This window comes from Capricornis sumatraensis, chromosome 4, assembly GCF_032405125.1.
Source record: "Capricornis sumatraensis isolate serow.1 chromosome 4, serow.2, whole genome shotgun sequence".
In the NCBI taxonomy this organism is placed as follows: domain Eukaryota; kingdom Metazoa; phylum Chordata; class Mammalia; order Artiodactyla; family Bovidae; genus Capricornis; species Capricornis sumatraensis.
The window spans coordinates 72,124,567-72,146,933 of record NC_091072.1 but is presented as its reverse complement, the minus strand read 5'-3'; the positions used below and the strand labels follow the sequence as shown (position 1 = coordinate 72,146,933).

Below are 22,367 nucleotides of genomic sequence, written 5' to 3'. Positions count from 1 at the left end.
CCCTACCATGACAGTAGATGCAAAACTGACGTGTCCGAATACCTGGGCCCTCTCTCAGAGGCTAATGCAAGCTAGAAGTTCTGTCAGGAGTTTTCACTGTTTTTTCATAGGCATTTTATAGTATTCTCCCCATTTTCCATGGCCTTTACTGAGGATGCCTTTTTGAGAATTCTGAACCCAAGCATCTTTGTACAAAGAGAAAGATTTTAGGTTTGTTTTCGTCAGTGATTATCCTACACTCAAGCATCTGGAAATAAGTGCTAAGTGGGATAATTATACAAAATGGGTGAATATGGACATGGATGCATTAATTACATATATCCTTATCTATATCCTTTCACATGGATCTGATTTTCCCATCTGCTAGCTGTGTGACCTTAGGCAAGTTATTTACCCACTCTAAGCCTTAGGTTCCTCATCTAGTAGCTCTCTGGATAAACCGTAAGAACCCTTCCACCCCTAACACCCTGGTACTTACCCTCTCTGGTCTTCCTTCCTCATTCTGCCATCACACCAGGTCACTTGCCTCCTTCCAAAGGGTTCTTCCTGTTCCGCCCCTCTATTTTTGCCTTCGCTGTTCCTGATACCTAGGATTTCCTTATTCCACATCCCTTTGCATTGAGAAAGGCATTTTTCAAGGTAACACAAATGCCACTTCATCCAGGGAGCCACCACTCCCACTCATCATGCAAGAAGACTCATTCTGGAAGCTGAAATGGAACCATTCACTCAGCCCAGTCCTCTGATTTAACAGATAAGGCCAATGAGGGCAAAATGAGGCGGTGACCTAGAGAAAGAAGCAAATGTGCTTTTAACTCTCCACCTTTGGAGTCCACAACCCTTGGAGCCACCATTACAGCTTGACTTGTTATTGTTTCTGTAGGTCCCTGCGCAACCCTTAGATCACAAGACTTCTGAGGGCCAGAGTCCTATTGTGTTCATTCTATTCCTCACCACCGCTCCCACCCTGCACCAGCTATCTGTGTATGTGAATAGCATTAGCTCACATCAATACAGAGACTGACAAGTCCCAAGATCTGCAGTTGCCAAGCTGGAGATTAAGGAGAGCCAGTGGTGTAGTTCCAGTCTCTGACAGTCTAAGATCTAGCGAAACTCATGGCGTGAATTCCAGTCCTAGAAAGAAGATCAGTGTTCCAGCTGATATAATCAAGTTTTTTCTTACTCATCATTTTTCTTCTATTTGGGTCTTCCGCTGATTGGATGAGGCCCACCCACATTGGGAAGAACATCTGCTTTACTCAGCCTACCAAAGATTCAAAGGTAAATCTCATCTAGAGACGCCCTCACAACAAGCCAGGATTAATGTTTGACCAAATGTCTGGGTACTTTGTGACCCAGTCAAGGTGATTCATAAAATTAATCAATAAATGTCTGTTTTGCTTAACAAAGAAAAATCTCATTTTGATCCCTGCTAAAAACTCACATGTCCCATTTGAAAGCTCCCTTTGTTCTGATCTCTGACTACTGGACTAAGTTCTACTGGCTTATAACAGCCAATTGATAAATTTTCAAGAGCTTTGTGAGTTGGTTTTCAAACACAGCTGTAATTCAAATTAAATTATATATACTTACAATTAAATAAATTAAATCAAAAGCAAAAGTAAAAAAGGCTTAAAACTGATAACTTCCTAACTATTTTACTACTTTCCAAGCTCTTGAGGTTATTTACATCTATGGAATCTGTAGAGTGGAAATACTGGGTTAGCCAAAAATTTTGTTCAATTTTTTCCATAAAATGGCTCTAAGTAACGCTTAGTTGTCCTTAACTTCATTCAAAATAATTTTATTAGATTGTTTTGTGACAGCTGTCGTATCAGTGTGCATTTAAAAGGGTTATCAAACTTGGTGAATTTTTTTGTGTAGCCATTTTAACTTTGAAGATGGAAGACAAAAGCAACATTTTTGGTGTATTATGCCTTATTATTTCAAGAAAGGTAAAAACATAACCGAAGCACAAAAAACCCCCACATTTGTACAGTGTATGAAGAAGATGCTGCGACTGATTGGGCATTTCAAAAGTATTTTGGGAAGTTTCATGCTGGAGATTTCTCACAGGATGATGCTCCATTGTCGAGTAGACCAGTTGAAGTTGATAGCAATCAAATCAAGACATTAACTGAGAACAATCAACATTATATCATTCGGGAGATAGCTGATATACTCAAAATATCCAAATCAAGTGTTGAAAATCATTTGCACCAGCTAATGTTAATCTCTTTGATGTTTGGGTTCCACATACATAAGGTAAAAAAAACAAAAACAAAAACAAAAAAAAACTTCTTGACCATATTTCCACATGCAGTTATCTATTGAAACACCACCAACCATACCAACGGCTAGTCTTCATCCAATGAAGGTGATGTTGTGTATATGGTGCCTTTGGAAGGGAATCCTCTATTATGAGCTCCTCTGGAAAACCAAATGATTACTTCCAACAAGTACTGTTCCCAATTAGACCAGTTGAAGGCAGCACTCTACAAAAACAGTCAGGAATTAGTCAACAGAAAATGCATTATCTTCCATCAGGATAATGCAAGACCGTATGTTTCTTTGATGACCAGACATAAACTGTTACAGGTTGGCTGAGAAGTTCTGATTCATTCACTGTATTCACCAAACATCGCACCTTCAGATTTTCATTTACTTTTGTCTTTATGAAATTCTCTTAATGTAAAAAATTTTCGATTCCTTGGAAGACTGTAAAAGGCACAGAACCATTCTTCACTCAAAAAGATAAAAAGTTTTGGGAAAATGGAATTATGAAGTTAACTGAAAAATGGTAGAAGGTAATGGAACAAAATGATGAATACGTTGTTCAATAAAGGTCTTAGTGAAAATAAAAGATGTGTCCTTTATTTTTACTTAAAAACCAAAGGAATTTTTTTGCCAACCCTATACTGTGCAATGATGAGCTGTTGCACGTTTCTGCAGCTCTGAGATCACTGACATCATGTTGGCAGCTTGAAACCACCTCTGTGGGAGGAGTCACACCAAAGGGATCATCGAACATGGCCAATCAGAGCTTAGTTTACTGGTTTTATTTTTTGTATTTTAAGTTGAAATATATGTGACATGTAACATGATATTTGTTTTAGGTATATAAAAAGTGATTATATATCTATATATACACACTACATATATGTGTGCATATATGCACATCCTTATATATATCAGTGCATGTGTGTACAAATTTGATTGTTTTGTTAATTGTCTAGAACTATACTGTCTACCACAGTTGCCTCTAGCCCCATGTGACTACTGAGCACTTGAAATGTGGGTGGTTCCCATTTCAAAATGTTGTATATGTAAAATACACATTGGATTTTGAAGACTTTTTATGAAAAAAGAATATCAAATATATCACTAATCACTCTTATATTGGTTACATGTTGAAATGATTATATTTTGCATATATCAGGTTAAGTAAATACATTATTAGAATTTCAGCTATTTTTCTAGTGTGGCTACCAGAAAGTTTTACACTATGTGTCTGGCTTGCATTGGATGGCTCTGGTCTAAGTTTAATGAAGTGATGGTAAAAATTTATGCAGATTAAACTTAAAAGTGTGTCATGTTCATAACCATTACATTATGGATAGCAAAAAAAAAAAAAGAAACAACAACAACCAAATTATCTTCCAGGATTCAAAACCTTCTCCTTGATTCAGCCATTCACATCACTGGGCAGCAAGGAAAGCTTTAAAACCATGTTCCTTGTTCCACTTTAATCTTAATCATTAGCATGAAAATATGAACCATCTAATGTTCCTGTCGGAACTGTACTTGTTGGTAAGTTGTGGTTAGCAGGCTGGCGGTTGGGCAAGAGCTTAGGCAAAATCAATTGAAAGTATTTCATGAGATCCAGGAGGTTTTATAGTTTATAATGAAGAGTATTGAACATTTTATTATTATTTATAAATTGCATGTTATACACCTCGTTGCTATTGTTCAGTTGCTAAGTGGTGTCCGACTCTTTTGTGATCCCATGACCTGTAGGCTGCAAGTTTCCTCTGTCCATGGGATTTTCCAGGCAAGGATACTGGAATGGGTTGCCATATCCTTCTCCAAGCGATCTTCTGACCCACAGACCAGCATCTCCTGCATTGGCAGGCAGATTCTTTACTGAGCCACCCAGGAAGCCTCATAAAAACACTTTATGTATCACTAAAACATAATATTGTTTATGTACATGTATGTGTTATACATATATACATATATGCATTTGTGTGTATATATTTGTGTGTGTGTGTTTACGTATACACACTTTTTTTCAAAGAGCTGATTAAGCTTTAACCAGCACACCAGTCTCTGACCCCCCTGCACCCAGATCCTGCCCATTGTCCCTCCCCATCCTTCACTTTCCGAATCTGCAGACTTTAGCAATATGACTGGTGGACCCTCCCCTCCCATCTCCAAACCCTCCTCCCTCTCTCCCGCCAGGCTTTGTTCCTCTCAGGATGTCTTTTTTCAGCCTATTCTCCTCTTACCCATCCTGGATCATAGCCCAGTTTCCAGACACCAGCCCTGAATAGTCAATCACGGTGTCTTGGAGTTTCCATTCCCAGGCTTGGTTCTTAGCCCAAGCCCTGCCTGCCTGCTCTTGCCCTGAGACCCTCGCCACTGGAAGTCAGCTTTGCAAGTGACTTCTGGCACACCTGGCCCTCAGGGATGAAAGGTGGCCATTCCCAGTTCAGTCAAAGACAGGTCTTCAGTGGGGCAGAGAGATGGGCTGAGCTGCAACAAGGGGTGTGGTGCGGGGGAGTAGCCTTCAGAGTTCAGCGGGCAGGACTCTGCAGGTGTCTTCCCACCATCATCAAAAACAGCAGGTTCACCTGGAGACAGTTCTGTCCTGATCACTGCACAGGGAGATATGGACCTCCCAGGCTCTGCCCACCATGGACCCTGGAGAAGATACCTCCAGCACTGAGACTGCTAATAAATAACCAGGAGGCCCTGGGGGAAATGTAGCAATCCTGTTTCAAGTAAACCACAAACTTAGCAACATCTACATGTTAGGAGAAAGGAAGAGTTTTAGGAGGAAACTCCTGGGGTTTGGTTCAGGAAAAAGCCCAGGGGCAAAAGCTCCATTCTGGTGGGGTGAGACTGAGAAGGAAGCCTGGGCTCTGTAGACCTGGATTAGTTCCCAGGAGGAGGCAGTTTTAGAAACAGGCTCAAACATATCAGTCTGACGTGTGCATGGCTAAGTCGCTTCAGTTGCGTCCAACTCTTTGAGACCCTATGTACTGTAGCCCACCAGGCTCCTCTGTCCGTGGGATTCTCTAGGCAAGCATACTGTGGGTTGCCATGCCCTCCTCCAGGGGATCTTCCTGACCCAGGGATCAAACCCACATCTCTTATATCTCCCGCATTGGCAAGCGGGTTCTTTACACTAGCGTCACACCAATCTTGGGGAAACGCCAAAGAAAGGACTCGTTGCTGGGAAATCAGATCAGGATCAGGGTCCCAGTGAACCTCTAAAAGTTATCGGTGGTTTCCTAGCTATCATTATTCCTAATAACAGTAATAATAACAATAATAGCTGACATTTATTATAGGCCTGGCATTTTTATGTCTCAGCCACTACAATAACAGGAGGTGGTTATTATTATTTTCATTTTTGCAGAAGAGGAGGCAGGCATAGGGGACAAGGTTCTTGGTGTGGGCGCAGCCCTGCAGGGTGGACCAGCAGCCCACTCCTCCCTTCCCCTCTCGCCACATTCCTTCTGCAGGATCATCACTGTCATCACTCCTTTCATCCTGCAGCTCATGCCTTTTTTCTACAGACTTCCCCTTTATTGTTCCTTTTGATGATTTTCTCTATGTCATGTCATTGACAGAGTGCTTTTACGCTCATCGTTTGGATGAGGGGCTGAGATAGGAAGAGGCTGTACAATAAATGCTGAAGCAGTTTTCACTGGTCTGGAGCTAAGGGAGAAAGACAAGTATGGTGCAATAAGTTTCTTGTGTGGCTGACTGTTTAAACTCAAGGGCCGATCTTGTTCTGAGAGCGTGTGCCTCCTACTGTTAAATGGTCCCTTTCTTTTTTGAAACAATAAAGGCAGTCAATGATCATTACTCCCATTTTGGCCCAATTAGAAGCTGACAGCCTTAGCATCTTATTTGAAATCCTGCTGGATCGTGGACTGTGGACCGTTCACACTCTCACCACTTAACTCTTTCAAGCAGAGGGCAAATAATCAAGTGCTCTTAGGGCCTCCGAGAAACTGCAAAGGATCCTCAAAGGGTGGTACCCAACCGCCACCACCTGTGACTGTGGAGGAAAGGGTGTCGGAGGGAACGCTGGGCCTGGGCTGACCTGCCAGCTGAGGACGTGCAGAGAGAACACCCCAATCTTTCTGGCTCCAGAGGGTGCAGTGTCCCCACCAACCCTCCTTTGCAAACCTGCCTCAGCCTGCACAGGGCCCCTTGCCTTGACGCTCTATTTGCTGACTTGAAATGTGGGGACTGGGGGTGGGGGGGGGTGGGGAGTCAGACAGGAATCTTCCCACCATCTACCCTGTCCCATCCGTCCTATGGGCAGTCAAAGCCATGATTCATCCACCTCTTATTTGCTTCGAGGATTTTCTATGACAACCTGGAGGCCCCTCTTTCCTGCTTTGGCTGGATTCCAAGGCTATCTATGAGCTCTTCAAACAAATGAAAGAGTCAGGACCAGGTGAGAGGAGCTAGTGCCTAGAGCATAAATTTATTTCCTGTTTCTCCTAATGGAAGGAACCCCTGGCTCCTCTGTGCTTCTCAGCGACCTGCTCTGCGGCCTCTTCTTCCCTTCTGGGTGGCTCTTTCTCTCTCTTCCACCAGCACTGGCAGTGCACAGTGACTGTATTCAGTCTGGAACGGTGGGACAGGAATAGCTAGGGCAGAGAGACTCTCAGACTTGAAAATGTCCCATCTCTTCAAGTGGTGTTGATAAGCCCTCAGCTGATGAGATTTGGGCCAGTGGGGTTAGGCTATGGGCCCCAAGGATCTCCAGCCCTGAGAGGCAGCAGGTGAGTAAGCCAGAGGAGAAACAGTCTTCACTGCCTGGCAAGATAACCCACGCATGATAGGGAGCCAGGGTCCTGGATGGCTTGAGGGGCGGCAGTCAGAGAGGAAGCAGAACTTTTCCAAGGTCAAGTGGTGAGACATGAGGTCTCCTGAGTCTCCTCAGAAGACGCTCAGGAAAACTAAAGATACCCCTGTCACGGTGGTGGCAGAGGTGGCAGCCATCCTCAGCTGGCTGGACTGGCCACCACATCGATCTAGGCAAACGACAGGGACCAGAAGCACCAACTTGCATGGCTGGGCTGTCTCCTTCTTGTATCTCCAGATTCTTCTTGCTGATCTAGGATTTCATTGTGATGCTTCTGCTCCCAGAGCCCAGACAGCTTCTCAAGATAACCTGCCCACTCCAGTCTGCCTCAGCTCCATTCCTTCCAAAACCTCTTCCACCTCTGTCCACTTAGCCCACCTCCACCACCTCTTCAGGGCTTCCCTGGTGGCGCAGATGGTAAAGAATCCAGCTGCAATGCAGGAGACACAGACTCGATCCCCGGGTCAGGAAGATCCTCTGGAGAAGGAAATGGCTGCCCATTTCCGTATTCTTGCCTGGAGAATTCCATGGAAAGAGGAGCCTGTCAGGCTACAGTCCGTGGGGTTGCACAGAGTTGGACAGGACTGAGCAACTAAGCACTCATCACCTCTTCATCACTGTGCTCCCTCCCCCCCCCCCCGCCCCGATCTAGGGCTGCCACCACCCCTGGCTGCCTCTAGCATGGGAGACGAGGATCAAGAGAAGCTTGATCAAGGTACTGCCTTAAAGACCCCCAACATTGAGGGGATGGGCTACTGTGACTGACCAGTGACTGTGGGGCCACAGCTTCTGCAGGAAGCCGGCAGCATGTAAAACTGAGATGGCTTAATGGCAATCAGATGAAAAGGGAACCCAGCCCAGTGCCAAGGACTCACAGACATCAGGCTTCAGATGACAGAATACTATGAAAGTTCCAACAGAGAATGGGCAGGGAGCCCGTGGGAGGTCAGGGTAGGGTGGGAATGAGTGCACAGCAGCTGGGTGGGCAGAGGCAGGCCGTTCCCATGCCAGGAGGCAGGGTGGCGATGTGGAAAGAGTGTGGGCTCTGGGAGACAGAGCTCATGGAATCCTGGCTCCAGGTACTGCTCAGTAGCCTTGGAGTTAGCATGTCTGTCTTAGGAACAGCACCACCTGCCTCAGAGAGGGGCCCAGCCCAGGGCTAGGGCTCCATAAACATCGGTTTCCGAATCCTGTCCTAGGACCCCTACCTGCTACTCTGGGCCTGAAGTATGGGAAAGGGGCTAAGGGCTGAGGCTCCACAGATGAAGAAGAGGAGCAGGGCAGAGGTCAGTGTCAAGAGGCTTCAGCCCCTTGGCAGGACCCCTGGATGCCATCTGGAACTCCCTTTGCTCTCCTTGCCCTCCAGAGATGTCCCAAGGGTGCCAATGTCCACATCTACAGCCAGCCTGACTCAGCCCCTGATAGTCCCCCAGCTGGGCCACTGATACATCTGGCCTTCCTGCTGCAGGGCCTTCAGCAGGGCCTTCAGCCTATACCAAGGACCAGCTCCTGTCAGGACCCACCATGGCAGCCTGGAGTCAGAGTCTGCTGGGGATTGGGGAGCATTTAGTTCACCCACTTGTGCTGAGCACAAATGGTGTGCCAGGCACAGGAGTACACAGGTGAAGATGATTCTGTCCCTGTCATTGGTCTGGGAGGAGGAGATGAGTCAGGTGGGTAGGGGAGCAGAGACAGGGTCTCAGAAAGCAAGGGGCACTTGCCAAGTATCAAAGGCCTTCACTATCTGCATCTGAGGAAAGGAATACATGATGGCTCCTCTCTATACTCTTCTTCCATTGATATGGCCAACCACAGCCTCTATACCCTCGGGATCCATCCAAGCCCGGCCCTTGCCCCTCAGCTCCACTCCAGGCTCCCTCTGACACAAGCCATCCTGTGCAGTGGAGCCGGCCAGTAGTCTCTAGGCTGTCTCTAAACCAGACTCCAGCCTAAGAGCTGCCCCAACGTTTCCATCACCCCCCGGTGGTTAACCTCCTATCATTCCAGTTCCTGCCTGCAGCCTCAGAGACTGGCTGAGAGGTGTTAGGCGGGCCCCCTAGTCATCCCCTTCCCACTTTGGGTGCCCATTTAAAGCCCTAGACCTGGCCCTTTAGTCAGGGAACCCAGCTAGAGAGCACTACAGGGCTCTTGGTCTTCCAGGGCTTGGGCCTCCCTCCGCAGGGCCATCATGTTCTTCTACTGGGATGATGCAGCCTGGCCCAGGAGCTGCTTGTTGCCCGTGGACAGAAGCATGGTCATGTCTGAGGCCCAGGCCTGTTGGTTCCCTCCTGGAAGGCCGTGAAAAGCTCAGCCCCAGGCCTGCAGGCCAGCTCTTATGACACTGTAGCCTGAGGAACTCCCTGACTTAGAAACACACCTTGTACTCTGCGTGCACATGACCAGGCCTTTGTCCTCACACCAGCTGGATCTGGGGGTCCAGAATGAACTGTTCTAACAGGCAGGAACCCTTCAGGAGGAATGTTTGGAGTCAACGACCTGGCCCAGGCTCCATCACTTTCCCTTCCTGAGGTTCAGTTTTGGTGTGTGTGCATGGGAAGTGGGCATGAAACGTGATCCTGGGGGTGGGGAAGATGGAAACAGCTCAGCAGCAGAGGAAACCCAGGCCGTGGCAACTCCAAGGGCACCCTCAGCTCGGTGTCATCCTGGAGAGGCCAGAACCGACTCCATCACACCTCTGACCCCCAGAGCCAGCCCTGATGGGACCCCTACACAGCACCTCCATCCGGGCCTTCAGCTCCACTGAAGTTCCCTCCACATCCCGAGGGTAGGAAGGACCCTGGATCTCATCCCTGTTACAGTGAGCCCACACCTCTTTTCCTCTGTCTCCAGGGACCCCGTTTCTTCCCTCTGCCCATCCTGGGCTTCCAAGAGCAGAAGCAAAAGGCTCCACATGATGCACCATCTGCTCCGCAAAGCAGCCTCTGCCTTGCTGCCCCTTCTGCTGCCTCCTCCCCCAGCCGCCCTGATTTGCCACAGGCCCACCTGCACTGCTCTGTCCACTGATGCCACTGGAGGCTGTAATGTGCTCACCCCTCTCTGACCATCCAGAATCCCCTATACTTCCGAGGCTTCTCAGGTCCCTAACCTACCCACCTTCAGGCACAGCGCCCTCACCCCTGTTGCAGACCGATGACATCCTGCCATGGGTGTGTTGACCAGATAGATCATAGGACTTTGGGGTCTGAGCCTGGCTCCGCCCCTGATGACCTAGGTGACCTTAGATGAGGCCCTTGCCCCTCCCTGGGTCTCAGTTCCTTCACTGGTGAAAAAGATAAAGCAGCTCCTGCTATGCAGCACAGAGGGCCCGCACATTAGGATATCGGGGCCTGCAGTGTGTCAGGGCAACCCTGAGCCCTCTTCCACACTGACCCTGTGGTTGATCTCCCCCTGGAACCTGCCAGGACGGGGGAGCAGGCAGGTGGCAGCACTGTCAAGCACCTACTCCAGTCCAGACTTGTGCGTTAAGCTAGAGCCCTGCCCCCACTCTCCACTCAGTCCTTCAGGCAAGAGACAGGGTACCTGAGGTCTTCTCCAGCCTAGGATGGTTGTTGATAGAGGATCTGATCCTGTTTTTTCATATGTGAAATGACAAGAGTGGCATTCCCTCACTTTCAATGCTGTTCAGATGATGAGTGTGCAAGTACTCGGCAAACCATGAAGCCACAGGTGAGCACCAACGACAGAGGGCATCCTATGCCTCGACTCCCTTCACTGGCCGCCACAGCAGGCATTACTAATCGATCACGGCATTCTTCCTTTCTGGATCCCTAAGACCACATCCTAGACCAGTGGTTCTCAGCTCGAGCCGCTCCCTAGAATCCCTTCACTAACTTCAAAAGATACTGGTGAAACTTGGACCCCACCCCAGTAGCCTGACTTAAGTGACTTGTAATAGAGGCTCAAGCAACAGTATTTGTTTTGAAATTCCCAGGTTATTTTTCAGCCAATGTGAAGAACCATTGCTCTTAGTAACCACAATCCAATGACCTTGTAGACTCATGTAACATAGTGGCCACCCTACTTGCTAGTCATCGTCATTAGTCCCTCCCCAGGGCCCTCTCATGTTCCCCAAACCAAGTCTGCAGTGCACATTCAGCCCAGCCATCCCACTCTCAGACCTGCCAAGCTGATAACTTAAGTCCTGACCAGGGGCCTCAGTGCGTGGCTCCCGATTGCCTCCTGCAAGAAGCTTCACTCACTCTCCAGCACTGTGATCTGCTGTTCTAGAAAATGGACTCAGAACCCAGAATCACCCTGCCCACCCAGAAGACCCCCATGAGCCCTGGGGCAGAAAGAGACAAGGGAGTGGTCTTCACTCCCTCCCCACAACCTCGTTGATAAAACAGCAGCATCTAGAGAGACAGTCTCTATCCCCACATTTGAGAATCTAGCATTTCTTCTAAACCTCTCAACCAGAAAGTTCTTTCTGCTGTCTCACCTCAGTCCTTACTTCTGCAAAGGGAGGAGAGTGGCAGAGACAGCAGATGTGCGTGACTCCTTTACTGAGGAAATGGCAATGTCTCTACCCAGTTCTGGAAGCACACATACACACCAGCCTCACCTTGTCAACCAGGGAAGCAAAACTTGCTTCTGAGTCTTGATCTGCTTGCCCCTCCTCTACCCGCACCTGCTGAAAGGTGGCATTGACTTCCTGGTTGAGGGCAGCCTGGAAGCCCTGGCCAATGGTCACTTCCTGGGTGGTGGGGGGTTCTTGCCTGGCCTTGTGGCCTTGCTGTAAGCCCTAGCCACTACTCTCAAGTTCTATCTGCCAACCTAGCCCATCCATCCTATTATCCAATCCCTCCTCCCCCATCTTTGGAAGCCCTTGTGAACTCCAGGGACTTCCTGGCTGAGGTTTGCCAGCTCTCTATTGTTGCTGTGGAATCCATCCATCTGCCTCCTTACAGCCCTTCCCACCACAGGGCAGGGATGGCCTCCCCACAGTGGGAGCAGGACAGACAGGTGTCCGGAAGTGCCAACTGCATAGTCACTAAACCTCACAGTCTGCCCCAGCCCAACTCACTCCGCTCCACCCTGGGCTCAGGCTCTGAAAACTTGTTCCCTATCTTAGATTTTCTAACAGAGGGGCCAGGGGGTTGGGTCCCCACCAGCTCCACCCTTCTTGGGAGATCCACCACCCTGCCCAGAAGACAGGACTGTGAGAGTGAGGCACAGGTTGAACAAATGCAGATAACTGCCTGCCAAGCTCCCACCGTCTAGGAAACAAGCAGTTCTCAGAAAGAGACCGGAGTCTCTGACAAGAGCAGGACCATTTCTGCCAGTGGATACAGGCAACCCTTTTGTTGAAAGCCACAAACCAGGCCACACACACACCCTGGCTATGCTTTCCCTTTCTTTCCCCCACGCCCTCTCCCTCTCACTTCCCAGCTCTTCTCCACACTTCATGTTCCTGCAGCCCAACATGTGCTCCCAGCCCCTCTGCCATGTGGGCTCAGAAATCATCTTCTTTTCTGCTCTACAGAGAAGATTAACCTGCCCAGGTGATATGCCATGGTGTAATGTGTGTGTCCATGTGCCTGCGTGCTCACATGAGCATCTGAACTGAGGTCTGTGCGCGCACCTTGACCACTCAGAGACCAAGCCGTCAGATCGTGCTGTTTATTGAGGATGCAGTGGGAGGGTCATTAAGGAGAAAGGAGAAATGAAGGGGCCTCCTCTTCCCTGCTGGGGGTGCAGGATAGAATGAAGAAAGAGTCCCTGAGTTGTACTCGGTCCACTCAGAATGAGTCGTGAGCCAGACAGGGTGGGGTAGGGATGGTTTCGCTTGGTCGGTCTGTCCTTCAGCCCTCCTTTTCCTGAACACAGAGCCAGCTGGGACAAAGGCCCCAGTGTGAGAAGAGGGCCTGGGTCTGAGACCCATGGAGCCAGACAGAGTAATCAGCCACCGAGTCAAAGGCTGTGCAGAGGACGAAAGGCTGGGAGCCCATGGCATGGGTCAGGGACCACCGCCAAGGAGGCAAACTCCAGCATGTGCAAGGAGGAATTTCACCAAGCTCAGTTGTCCACACCTGTCCAGGTTCAGCAAGACACAGTCTGGGAGAAGTGAGCGGCCAAGGCCAGCACCGGAGGTGCAAGAACAGGCTGGGCGGGGTGGGGGTGGGGCTGACAATGGGCTGGGGCTGACAATGGGCTGGGGAGAGCGCATGTGCGTGAGCCAGAGCCGGGACGCAGGGATGGCGGGAGGGCAGCGGACTCTACCGACTGGCTTTCTTGGAGGGGGCACTCAGGCTGGAGCCCTTCCCCAGGGCATCCTTGTAGTCGGTGGTGGTGCTCCGGCTCCGGCTTTCCCCGCCGCGGACACTGCACACTCCAGAGATGCAGCTGCCGCTGTTGGCCACGTAGCCTCCGCTGACCGAGCTGGGCCGGAAGCCATAGCCGCCGCTGCCGCTGGTGCTGCTGATGATGGCTGCGGGGGGAGAGCAGGGTCAGCAGCCCGCAGGCACAGCTAGGGGCTGGGCCAGAGGAGGCCGCCTTTCCCCAGGACAGGTGCGGCTCTTCTTGGAACAACAGGTTGGCTGGGGGACCCAGTCACAGTCAACTCCCTCCCCACTGGGGACAATATGGCAGAGACTGCTCCCCCCACGCCCTACCCTTGGTTTGCCCAGCTTATACTCAATTCAGCTGATTCTTAACTCTCAGAGGTCCACCTCTTTGGTCCAGGTACCCACGGACTCTTGTGTCATTCTGGACACCTCCTGCCTCTTCTGTTAGCCTTTTCTCTAAACTTCTCAGTCTCCAGCCTCTTCCTCCTGCCTCCTGCCAGCTGTCCTCCAGGGGCATCTTTGGGAAGCTACAATTTAACTCTTAACCCTGGTGAGAAATCTAGAAATCTAACAACTATCAACATGACCTCCTAGGTCCATCAGTCCCCCAGCCCGGGTCTGATCATAACCTCGCAACCTGGCTCTCCGGGCCTCTCACCCATACTTATTGTCTTGCACCATGTCCTTTGTTTCCCCATTCCCATGGTGAGAGCCTTCCTAGCTGCCATCCCCTGGGAGCAAGTAGACAGTGGTAAGTGAGAAGGAGCCCTGGGCTAGGAGTCAGGAGGCCCGATTGCTTGGCCATGCCCTGCTATCTGGCTGTGTGATTTCAGCCAAAGGTTTCCCTCTCTGGTCCTTAGATTGCTCATCTCCACACATGGGGTATAACTAAGGCCCTTTCAAGTCCACAGAGTGTACAGTTTTAGGTCCAAGCATACTTACAGATGCTGACAGGGGAGGGAAATTCTCCTGACATCCTGTTAACAAGGGGAGAAATAAGAGCAAGCAGTCATTCAACCTGCAATCTATTAACCTAAAAGCTAGTGCCCCCACCAGACTAACGTGGGTTTCTGAACTCAGTAGACACCTATGGAAATTCCAGGGCTCCTCTGGCACAGAGCCTGAGGAGCTATGGGGGACACCCTTGAATCTTTGGGATAACCAGGCAACCATCCCAGTTAAACCTAATGAGGTTTAACATCTGAGAGACAGCATGACACCTCCCAAAGGTCAGACCCAGGCATTGATCCTTTCCTTCTCCCAAGAGCACTGGGGATGCTGGAGTGGCCGCCCATCTCTCTCTTGGACCTGGGCAGTTAAGGAAGATGGAACAAGTAATGGGTTTTTCTTTTTCTTTTTGGCGGGAATGGGAGTGTGCCCAGGTACACACAGGGAAGTAGTGAGGATTGAATGAGCCAATCCATGTAGCACAGTGCCTGGTATGAAGTAAGCACTCATGTCTGGGTAGGTATTATCAATTCTGTTATTTTCCCTAGCATCACCACCTCTTCACTCCCCAGGAACTCATCTTTTCTAGATTAGGATGTGTTGGCCTTTCTCCTTGGGTCCTTCCCCAACCCCCGGGGCCTTCCTGCCATAGCGTGCCCCATTACCTGCACTCCTCACTCTCCAGCAGCTTGCGGTAGGTGGCGATCTCCATGTCCAGGGCCAGCTTCAGGCTCATGAGTTCCTGGTACTCGCGCATCATCCTGGCCAGCTCCTCCTTGGACTGGTGCAGGGCGGCCTCCAGCTCGTCCAGCTTGGCCCTGGCATCCTTCAGAGCATTGTCACCCCTCTGTTCAGCATCAGCGATGGCAGTCTCCAGGTTGGAAGCCTAAATGGGGAATTGGAGAGTTGGAAACCAGAAGGGCTCCCTGGAATCATCCACATCCAAGTCCCACTCATTCTCTGAGATTCTGAAGCAGACACGCCCACCTCCACCTGTCAGACCTCCCTGTTCCTCTTCTAGTTGGAGCCCTTTCTGGCATTGGCAAGTCCTTCCTTAGCTTTGGCTTCACTGCCTTGTGTTTAGACATTGGTGAATGAAAAATAGTGCATTCTGCAGCCCTGATAGATTCAGCACCACTCGGTTCCTTGCAAAGTCATTTATTTGGCCAGCCTATGCTGAGAATACAAAGTGAGTGAGAGTAGAGCTCAGCCTTCTGCTCCTGACTTTAAAGTCTGGGAGAAGAGACCACTGGAACACTGTATTGAAGGTACAATGTCAGTGGCTGCCCAGGTATGTGGGGTCAGAGACAAGGGCATGGGGAAGGAGATGCTCTAGGATCAACTATTATTTCCCAAGAGCTTACCACACCCCCAGCACTTGAGCCGCAGTGGAGACACCCCAGGGATGCCTGCTCTAAGGGTTTGATGTGGTGACCTGTTTGCCCCCTTTCCCTTCCTGGGCAGAGATTTGGGAGGCTGACACCCTCAGCCCATTCATCACCTCCGCCCCCACCCCCCACCAATTGTGCCCGTCTGCCCCAGGCAAAGGCAACCAGCCGTCTCACCTGCTTCTTCACATTCTCAATCTCTGAGCGGATTCTCTGGATGAGCCGGGTGAGCTCCGAGATCTCATTCTTGGTGTTTTTGAGGTCGTCCCCATGCCGGCCGGCTGCGAGCTGCAACTCCTGGAACTGGGGACCCAAAGAACAGAGCCATGGTTAGGGGTGATGAGTGTGTTGTGGGAGTGCACGGTGGCTGGGGTTGGTGATGTCATGGGGACAGGACATGCTGGACACTTAACTGGATATTGTCTCCGCTCTGAAAATGATCTGGCCCAGCCCTCCTGTCGAAGGGGGTCACCCTCCCCGGCCTGGCCTCAGCCCAGCTCACCTTGGTTTGGTACAGGGCCTCAGCCTCAGCCTTGCTCTTCAGGGCAATGTCCTCATACTGGGCACGGACCTCGTCAATAATGCTGTCCAGGTTCAGGTCGCGGTTGTTATCCATGGACAGGATGACAGACATGTCGCTGATGTGGGACTGGATCTGAGCGATCTCCTGCAGGGGAAACAGTGATGGTCTCAAGACGTGACTGATGGAGGTCAACAACCTCCCTCATAAGTGAACAAATCCCAGTGATGCCATTTAGAGGCTCCAAACCAAGACTGCAGCTCACGGTGCATAGTGAGCCCCCTCCAGGCCCCAGGCAGAGTCCCGCTGCCAGGGAGGTAAGGCCAGGACCATTTCCCTCCCACCCAGAGAGTGGAGGTGAGGAGCCTCTCAGGGCTGAAATGGAGATGAATAGATGCGAGCAGGGGCCTGGGTGTCCCTCCTGGGTGTCTCAGAAGAGAGTCTTACCCTAATGGAGCCCTCAGAGGGGTGGAATGGAGAGATAGACTTACAGCTTCATAGAGACACTTGAAGAACTTGATCTCCTGGTCCATGGAGTCCACCTTGGCCTGCAACTCCACCTTATTGGCATAAGCCGCATCCACATCCTGAAAGATAGCCCAGCCATCCCCAGGTCACCGCCACTGCAGCCGAGAAGGCAACACACACCGCAGGCTGCTCCCTTGCACAGGGAACTAGCCGCCTCTCCTCTTTGGGAGGCTCATGAGAAAGGGGAGGAAGGAGCAGAGCGCCCAGCCCTGCCCCATCCTGCAAATGGGCTCTCTCAGCAGTAGGGATGGGGTGCCCCGCTAAGAAAAGGAGCCCCAGCCAGACTGCTGTCAGTAATCCAGTGGCATCCGAGCCAGGCCTGCAGCTGCAAGGGACTTCTGGGTGCTGTCCTCTGCTGTTCTCCACTGTGGGAGAATTCTGCCCCCACTAAGCACTCAAGGATGCCCCCATCCTGTCTTTTTTCCCTTCTCTGGATAGTCTTGCATTGTGGTTTTCCCCTGCCTTCCCCTCACCGTTTTGGAATAAGCTCACTTTCTTTGAAAGCAGAGCTCAGCTCCACCAGATCCCAGGCCACCCCCAGACCCCAGACCGGCCTACCCCCTCACCTTCTTGAGCAGCACAAACTCATTCTCTGCCGCTGTCCGCCTGTTGATTTCTTCCTCATACCTGTGGGAATGCCAGGGCTTTTTTGGTTAATATGTCTCACTGAGAACCCTCGCTTGCCCAGGGAAGATCCTGAGCTGGGGGCAGTGTGCTTGACAGAGGGCACAGATGCTGGAGGGCCTGCAGAGTCCAGGGCCTGTGGGGCCAGCCAGGCGAGAAGGCTTCCTGGAGGAGGGGATGTGGTCACCAATTTTGGAAGAAGGAGATTATTGGAGATTCAGCTTCAAAAATGAGGAAGAGCATGTGGCATGAACATCCTGAGGGAAACCACCCATCTGTCCCAACTGCCAGGCTGGAGGATCAGGGAGCAAGTCCCAGAGCTATCTTGGGGTGATTCTGCTTGGTATGACAAGGAACACTGCCCCCTGCCTCCAAAAACTTCAAGCTGGGGTAGCTGCCCACTCCTGCTCAAAAGGGACAGGGAGAGTCATGCAGCTACAGGGAGTCCCCTCCCCACTCACCTCTTCTTGTAGTCCTCCACCACGTCCCGTACACTCCTCAGCTCCGAGTCCAGCCTCACCCGGTCCCCGGACAGCGTCTCCAGCTGCTTGCGCAGGTTGCTGATGTAGCCCTCGAGGATGGGCTCCAGGTTGTTCTTACAGTTGTTCAGGTCCAGCTGCTGCAGCAGCTCCCACTTGGTCTCCAGCACCTGGTTCTGCTGCTCCAGGAACCTCACCTGAAACCCAATGCCCAGAAACGTTGAGCCTCCATGGAAACCATCACACCCGTCACTTCTAGGGCACTGGGCAAAGCGGTCCCCCTGCATTTTCTCCTCTACCCCTCACAACAGCTATTTGAGGTGCATGCATCTTTAACCTTATTCTGTGGAAAGGAAACTGAGAAGTTGACCTCTCCCAAGGTCCAGTGGTTTAATAAATATCAGAGCCCAGAACTGAACCCAGATATATGTTCCAATAACCCATGCATCTGATCACTCTGAATCCACTATGGCCAAACCAGTCCAGGGCAGGGGTGAGCCTGAATTTACTGCAACAGAGTCAGGCTGAATCCATCTCTGGAAAGGCTGACCACTCAAAAGACAGGAGACTGCTCTTCATTTTCCAGTATTTCATGATCAAGAGGCTCAATGGACCAAGAACTCCTGGGTGTTCTAAATTCCTTCATCAGAGTCCAACTCCATCTTTCTCAAGGCCTCTTCCTACTCCCCTAGTCCTGCTCCTCAGAACTATCTTCCCTAGAGCAAACGTAGCTCATGGAGCAAGGTGGACAGACAGAACTCCCATGCCATCGTAGCCTCACTAGGCCAGGAAACTGGCCGGAGCTGGTGGATCTGCAGCCACTGCTCTTGTTTGGTTTGGGTTGATTTTTGGTTTTTCTGTTTTGAATGTGACTTCTCTCAATCGAATGTGAGCACAGCTGCTTTAAACAAGGTTGTGTTCCTTAAAGTCAGAAACACAGGACATCAGAAAACTGTCTGGGCTTCAGTGTTGAGGTGGGATTGGTCACCAAACAGCTTGCTTCCAGCAGATCTGCCAGCATTTGGTTTGGTTTAAGCAATCCTGACTCTTTCAAGTCTACCCATAAGACTGAGTATTCACCACAGAGAAAACCCTACTCCCAGGACAGCACAATGCGCATCTGGATGGCTGATAGGCTGTACCCATCGCCCCTGGCTTCCTGGGCTTATGGGATTGTACTCCTCTAGGGACCAAAATTATTTAGGAAACCTCCAAGCGTTTGAGCCCAGAGGCACCCCAGACAGACCACCTTTTTCACAGAGGTGACTATCTTCATGCTTGTCTTTCTTTCCGTGTCTCCAGACTGTCACTCGTTAATGAGGTTTGACCAGCTCAGCCCAAGGTCAGTCCACTCCCACATCCCCAGACCCCAAACCTCAGAATACTTTGCTCTTCCAGATGTGAAAAGGGTTAGGGGGTAAGAAGCCACAGAGACAGTGCAGCCCCTGAAGTGAGCAGAGGGAACAGGAACTGCTCCGAACTGGAGTCCAGAGCTGTGAGGATGCAAGGTTTTGATGGCCATTGACTGTTACAACATAGGCCTTGTCCTGGGCTGGCCCACCCTTGGTGCCTGACTGTCATGTAGCCAGCAGAGTCCTCCAGTGCCCAGTACTGGGTCTGGAGTCAGGAGGCTGAGCCTCCAACTGCACCTTCCCTTGCCTGGAGATGACCTTGGGCATGGCATTGCCCCTTGCCTTTGCTGACTTGCAAAATGGGAGCAATCATTTCTTATCTGCAAAAAGGCAGGACCTATCTGGACTGGATGATCCCTTGAGGCTTCTTCCAGACCTTTGATTTTTCTCCTTCCCAACACCCCTCCTTCAGCTTTCGGAGATAAAAATGATAATAACAGTCACTGCCATCTGGGGAGTACTTAGCATGCATCAGGCATCATGACAAGATCTTCACATGCATTTTCTTTCACAAATCTGATAGTGGCCCCAAGAGGTAGGTTATTATCTCCATGGTGGAGATGAGGAAACAGAGGCATAAACAGGGTGGATGACTCTCCACCCATCCACACAGCTGGCTACGTGACTGGCTTAGCCACACAAAGTCACACAGCTGGTCAGTGATGGGGCCAAGGTGGAAACTGGGTCTGACTTCAGAGCGCTGTGGAGACCTCATCCCCACCGTGCTCTTCTGCCTCTCAAGAGAGTCCTCACCCACCAAAACTAAAGCCCATGGCCAAGCCAGCCATAAAGGACCATTCGCTGGTGCTCCCAGTCCTTCTGTCAAAGGACTAGAGGATGAGCTCAGCTTGCAATGATAGGAGGGGGACAGCTTTCCTGGCCCCTTCCTGCTTATAGCCTGCTTGGGCCCAGGCTTAGCAGTAGCACCAAGCTGGCTCTCAAGGGTAAGAAGCAAGGGTCTGTCTTCTCTTTGGAGCTCCTTTCAGTAACCCTGACAAGCCTCTGCCAGTAGAGATTGATCTGCCTGTCTTTTCTCAAGGAAGACTATACAGGAAACCTTAATTCAGTCACCCTGGATTACGTGCCTTCCCATTTCTAATCTCAATCCCTCTTGCTGCAACAAAAGCACATGTTCCAAGAAGAAAAGACAAGGGCTGTTTACAGGTCCCCAGGTCCTAGCAGACCCACCTTGTCAATGAAGGAGGCGAACTTGTTGTTCAGAGCCTTGATCTGCTCCCGCTCCTGGGCACGCACTTTCTGGATCTCGGGGTCCAGCTCCACGTTGAGGGGGGCCAGGAGGCTCTCGTTGACAGTGACCTGGTGGATGCCTCCAGGTGGGCACACAGTTGGGCATATGGGCCCCAGGGCCACACTGCCAAACATGCTGCCGGCGAAACCACTGGCCCGGCCTCGGCCAAATCCATAACCTCCACTCTTCCCACTGCCGCTGGCCACGTTGAAGGAGATGCTCCGGACGCCACCCAGGCTGTAAAGGCTCCGACTTCCGAAGCCCCCGCTGAGCCCTTTGCCTCCTGCCCGGTAGGAGGACGTGCTGCCTCCGGAGAGCACAGCTGAGCAGCCACTGAAGCCTCCCTTGGCAGCGGCTCCGGCCTTGCAGGTGAATTGGCGGCTCATGCTTCTGGTGGAGATGGAGCTTGGATGCTGGAGGAACGAAGGCAAATTCCCACACGGTTCTGCAGGTTGCAGTGAGGACTGGCAGGTGCCCTCCTTTATATGCGCTTGGCACTGGGGCTCGTGGCTGGCCAGTCAAGAGCTTAATTCATGGGTTTGGCTTGCCTGCGAGCAAGAAGTCATTTTCTCTGTGCTGAGCTAGAGATCAAGCCTCCCCACCTCTGAAACAACATGAAACCATCAAATTGCTGGGCTTGCAAGCCTTGCTCATGTAATTTGGGTCTTATCTAATTAACCTGCTGTTACAGGGTAATTTGCCCCAGGCCCCAGCCTCTCCAGGGGGGTGTCATTGGCTCTTCATCATCTCTATCCTGATGAATCTTCTCTTGGCTGTGGGCTTCCTCCTGGGGACCAGGGGGAGCAGATGGACTGCCCTGGACAGGGAAGGTTGCTGGATAGAATATCTGGGAGCTCTAACCGTAGCTGCGTCCTCTTCTTTCACGGAAAGGGGCCACTCATTGAGCTGTTCACCCTTCCCCCAGGCCCCCTGAGACACACCCCACCCCATGGCCTCCTCTCCTAACCCACAGAGGACAGTAGCTCTCTCTGTGGAGTATCAAGGATGGAGCGACCCTCTCCCTGGCAAGTGACATGAATAGCCCAGGCCAGAGTCAACCCTGGACACAGTGGGTCCTTGAGCTTCTGCAAGTTCTCCAAGAAATGGGATTGCCACACTTCACCCCTCTCAAACTCTCAAAATAAGACAGGTTAGAGGCTGTGCAGAGGGTGGCTCAGTGGTAAAGACTCCACCTGGCAATGCAGGAGCAGCAGGAGACACGAGTTCAATCCTTGGGTCCGGAAGATCCCTGGAGGAGGCAATGGCAACATGCCCCAGTATTCTTGCCAGGAAAATCCCATGGACAAAGGAGCCTGTCCGGCTACAGTCCATGGAGTCGCAAAGAGTCAGGCCTGACTGAGTGACTGAGCATGCCTGCACACAGGGATGTCTAGCCCTTCAAGCACCTGGGCAGAATGAAGAAGATGAGGAGGATGGTGTCAGGCAGGTGGGAGAGAAATTCCCAGAGTCCATTGGGAAGAGATATGGACACAGTGGACAGAGGCTCGTCCAGGGCCTGGAGGTTTCAGGGGAAGCCTCCTGAACATCCATTTTGTCATGTATGTCTCTCCTCCAATGTGTATTTGCTAATAAGATGTGGAGCAACTTGGTCAGGAACCATCTGTTTAAAACTGAAATGAAGAAGTTACTGTCAAGATGAGACTGGACTTCCATCACATCCCTCAACACCCAGGCAAGCCAAGGGTGAAGGTCTGGCCCAGAGCGGGGCTCAGGGAGCCCTGTGCATCCTGCTTCAGGCACTCCTGTGGTCCCCATCCCAGACTCTGCCTGGTGTCCCCTCCC

General features: G+C 51.0%; 1 protein-coding gene across 1 annotated transcript; it reads right to left on the bottom strand.

The window, feature by feature from the left end:
* Positions 1-13,347: 13,347 nt before the first annotated feature.
* On the bottom strand, positions 13,348-20,950 carry LOC138078035 (keratin, type II cytoskeletal 71). Its single transcript, XM_068970499.1, has 9 exons — positions 20,504-20,950; positions 17,886-18,100; positions 17,367-17,427; positions 16,764-16,859; positions 16,255-16,419; positions 15,930-16,055; positions 15,030-15,250; positions 14,359-14,393; positions 13,348-13,559 (listed from the first exon to the last, which is right to left on the bottom strand). The coding sequence occupies exons 1-9, from the start codon at positions 20,948-20,950 to the stop codon at positions 13,348-13,350; spliced, it is 1,578 nt and encodes a 525-aa protein (XP_068826600.1).
* Positions 20,951-22,367: the final 1,417 nt, after the last annotated feature.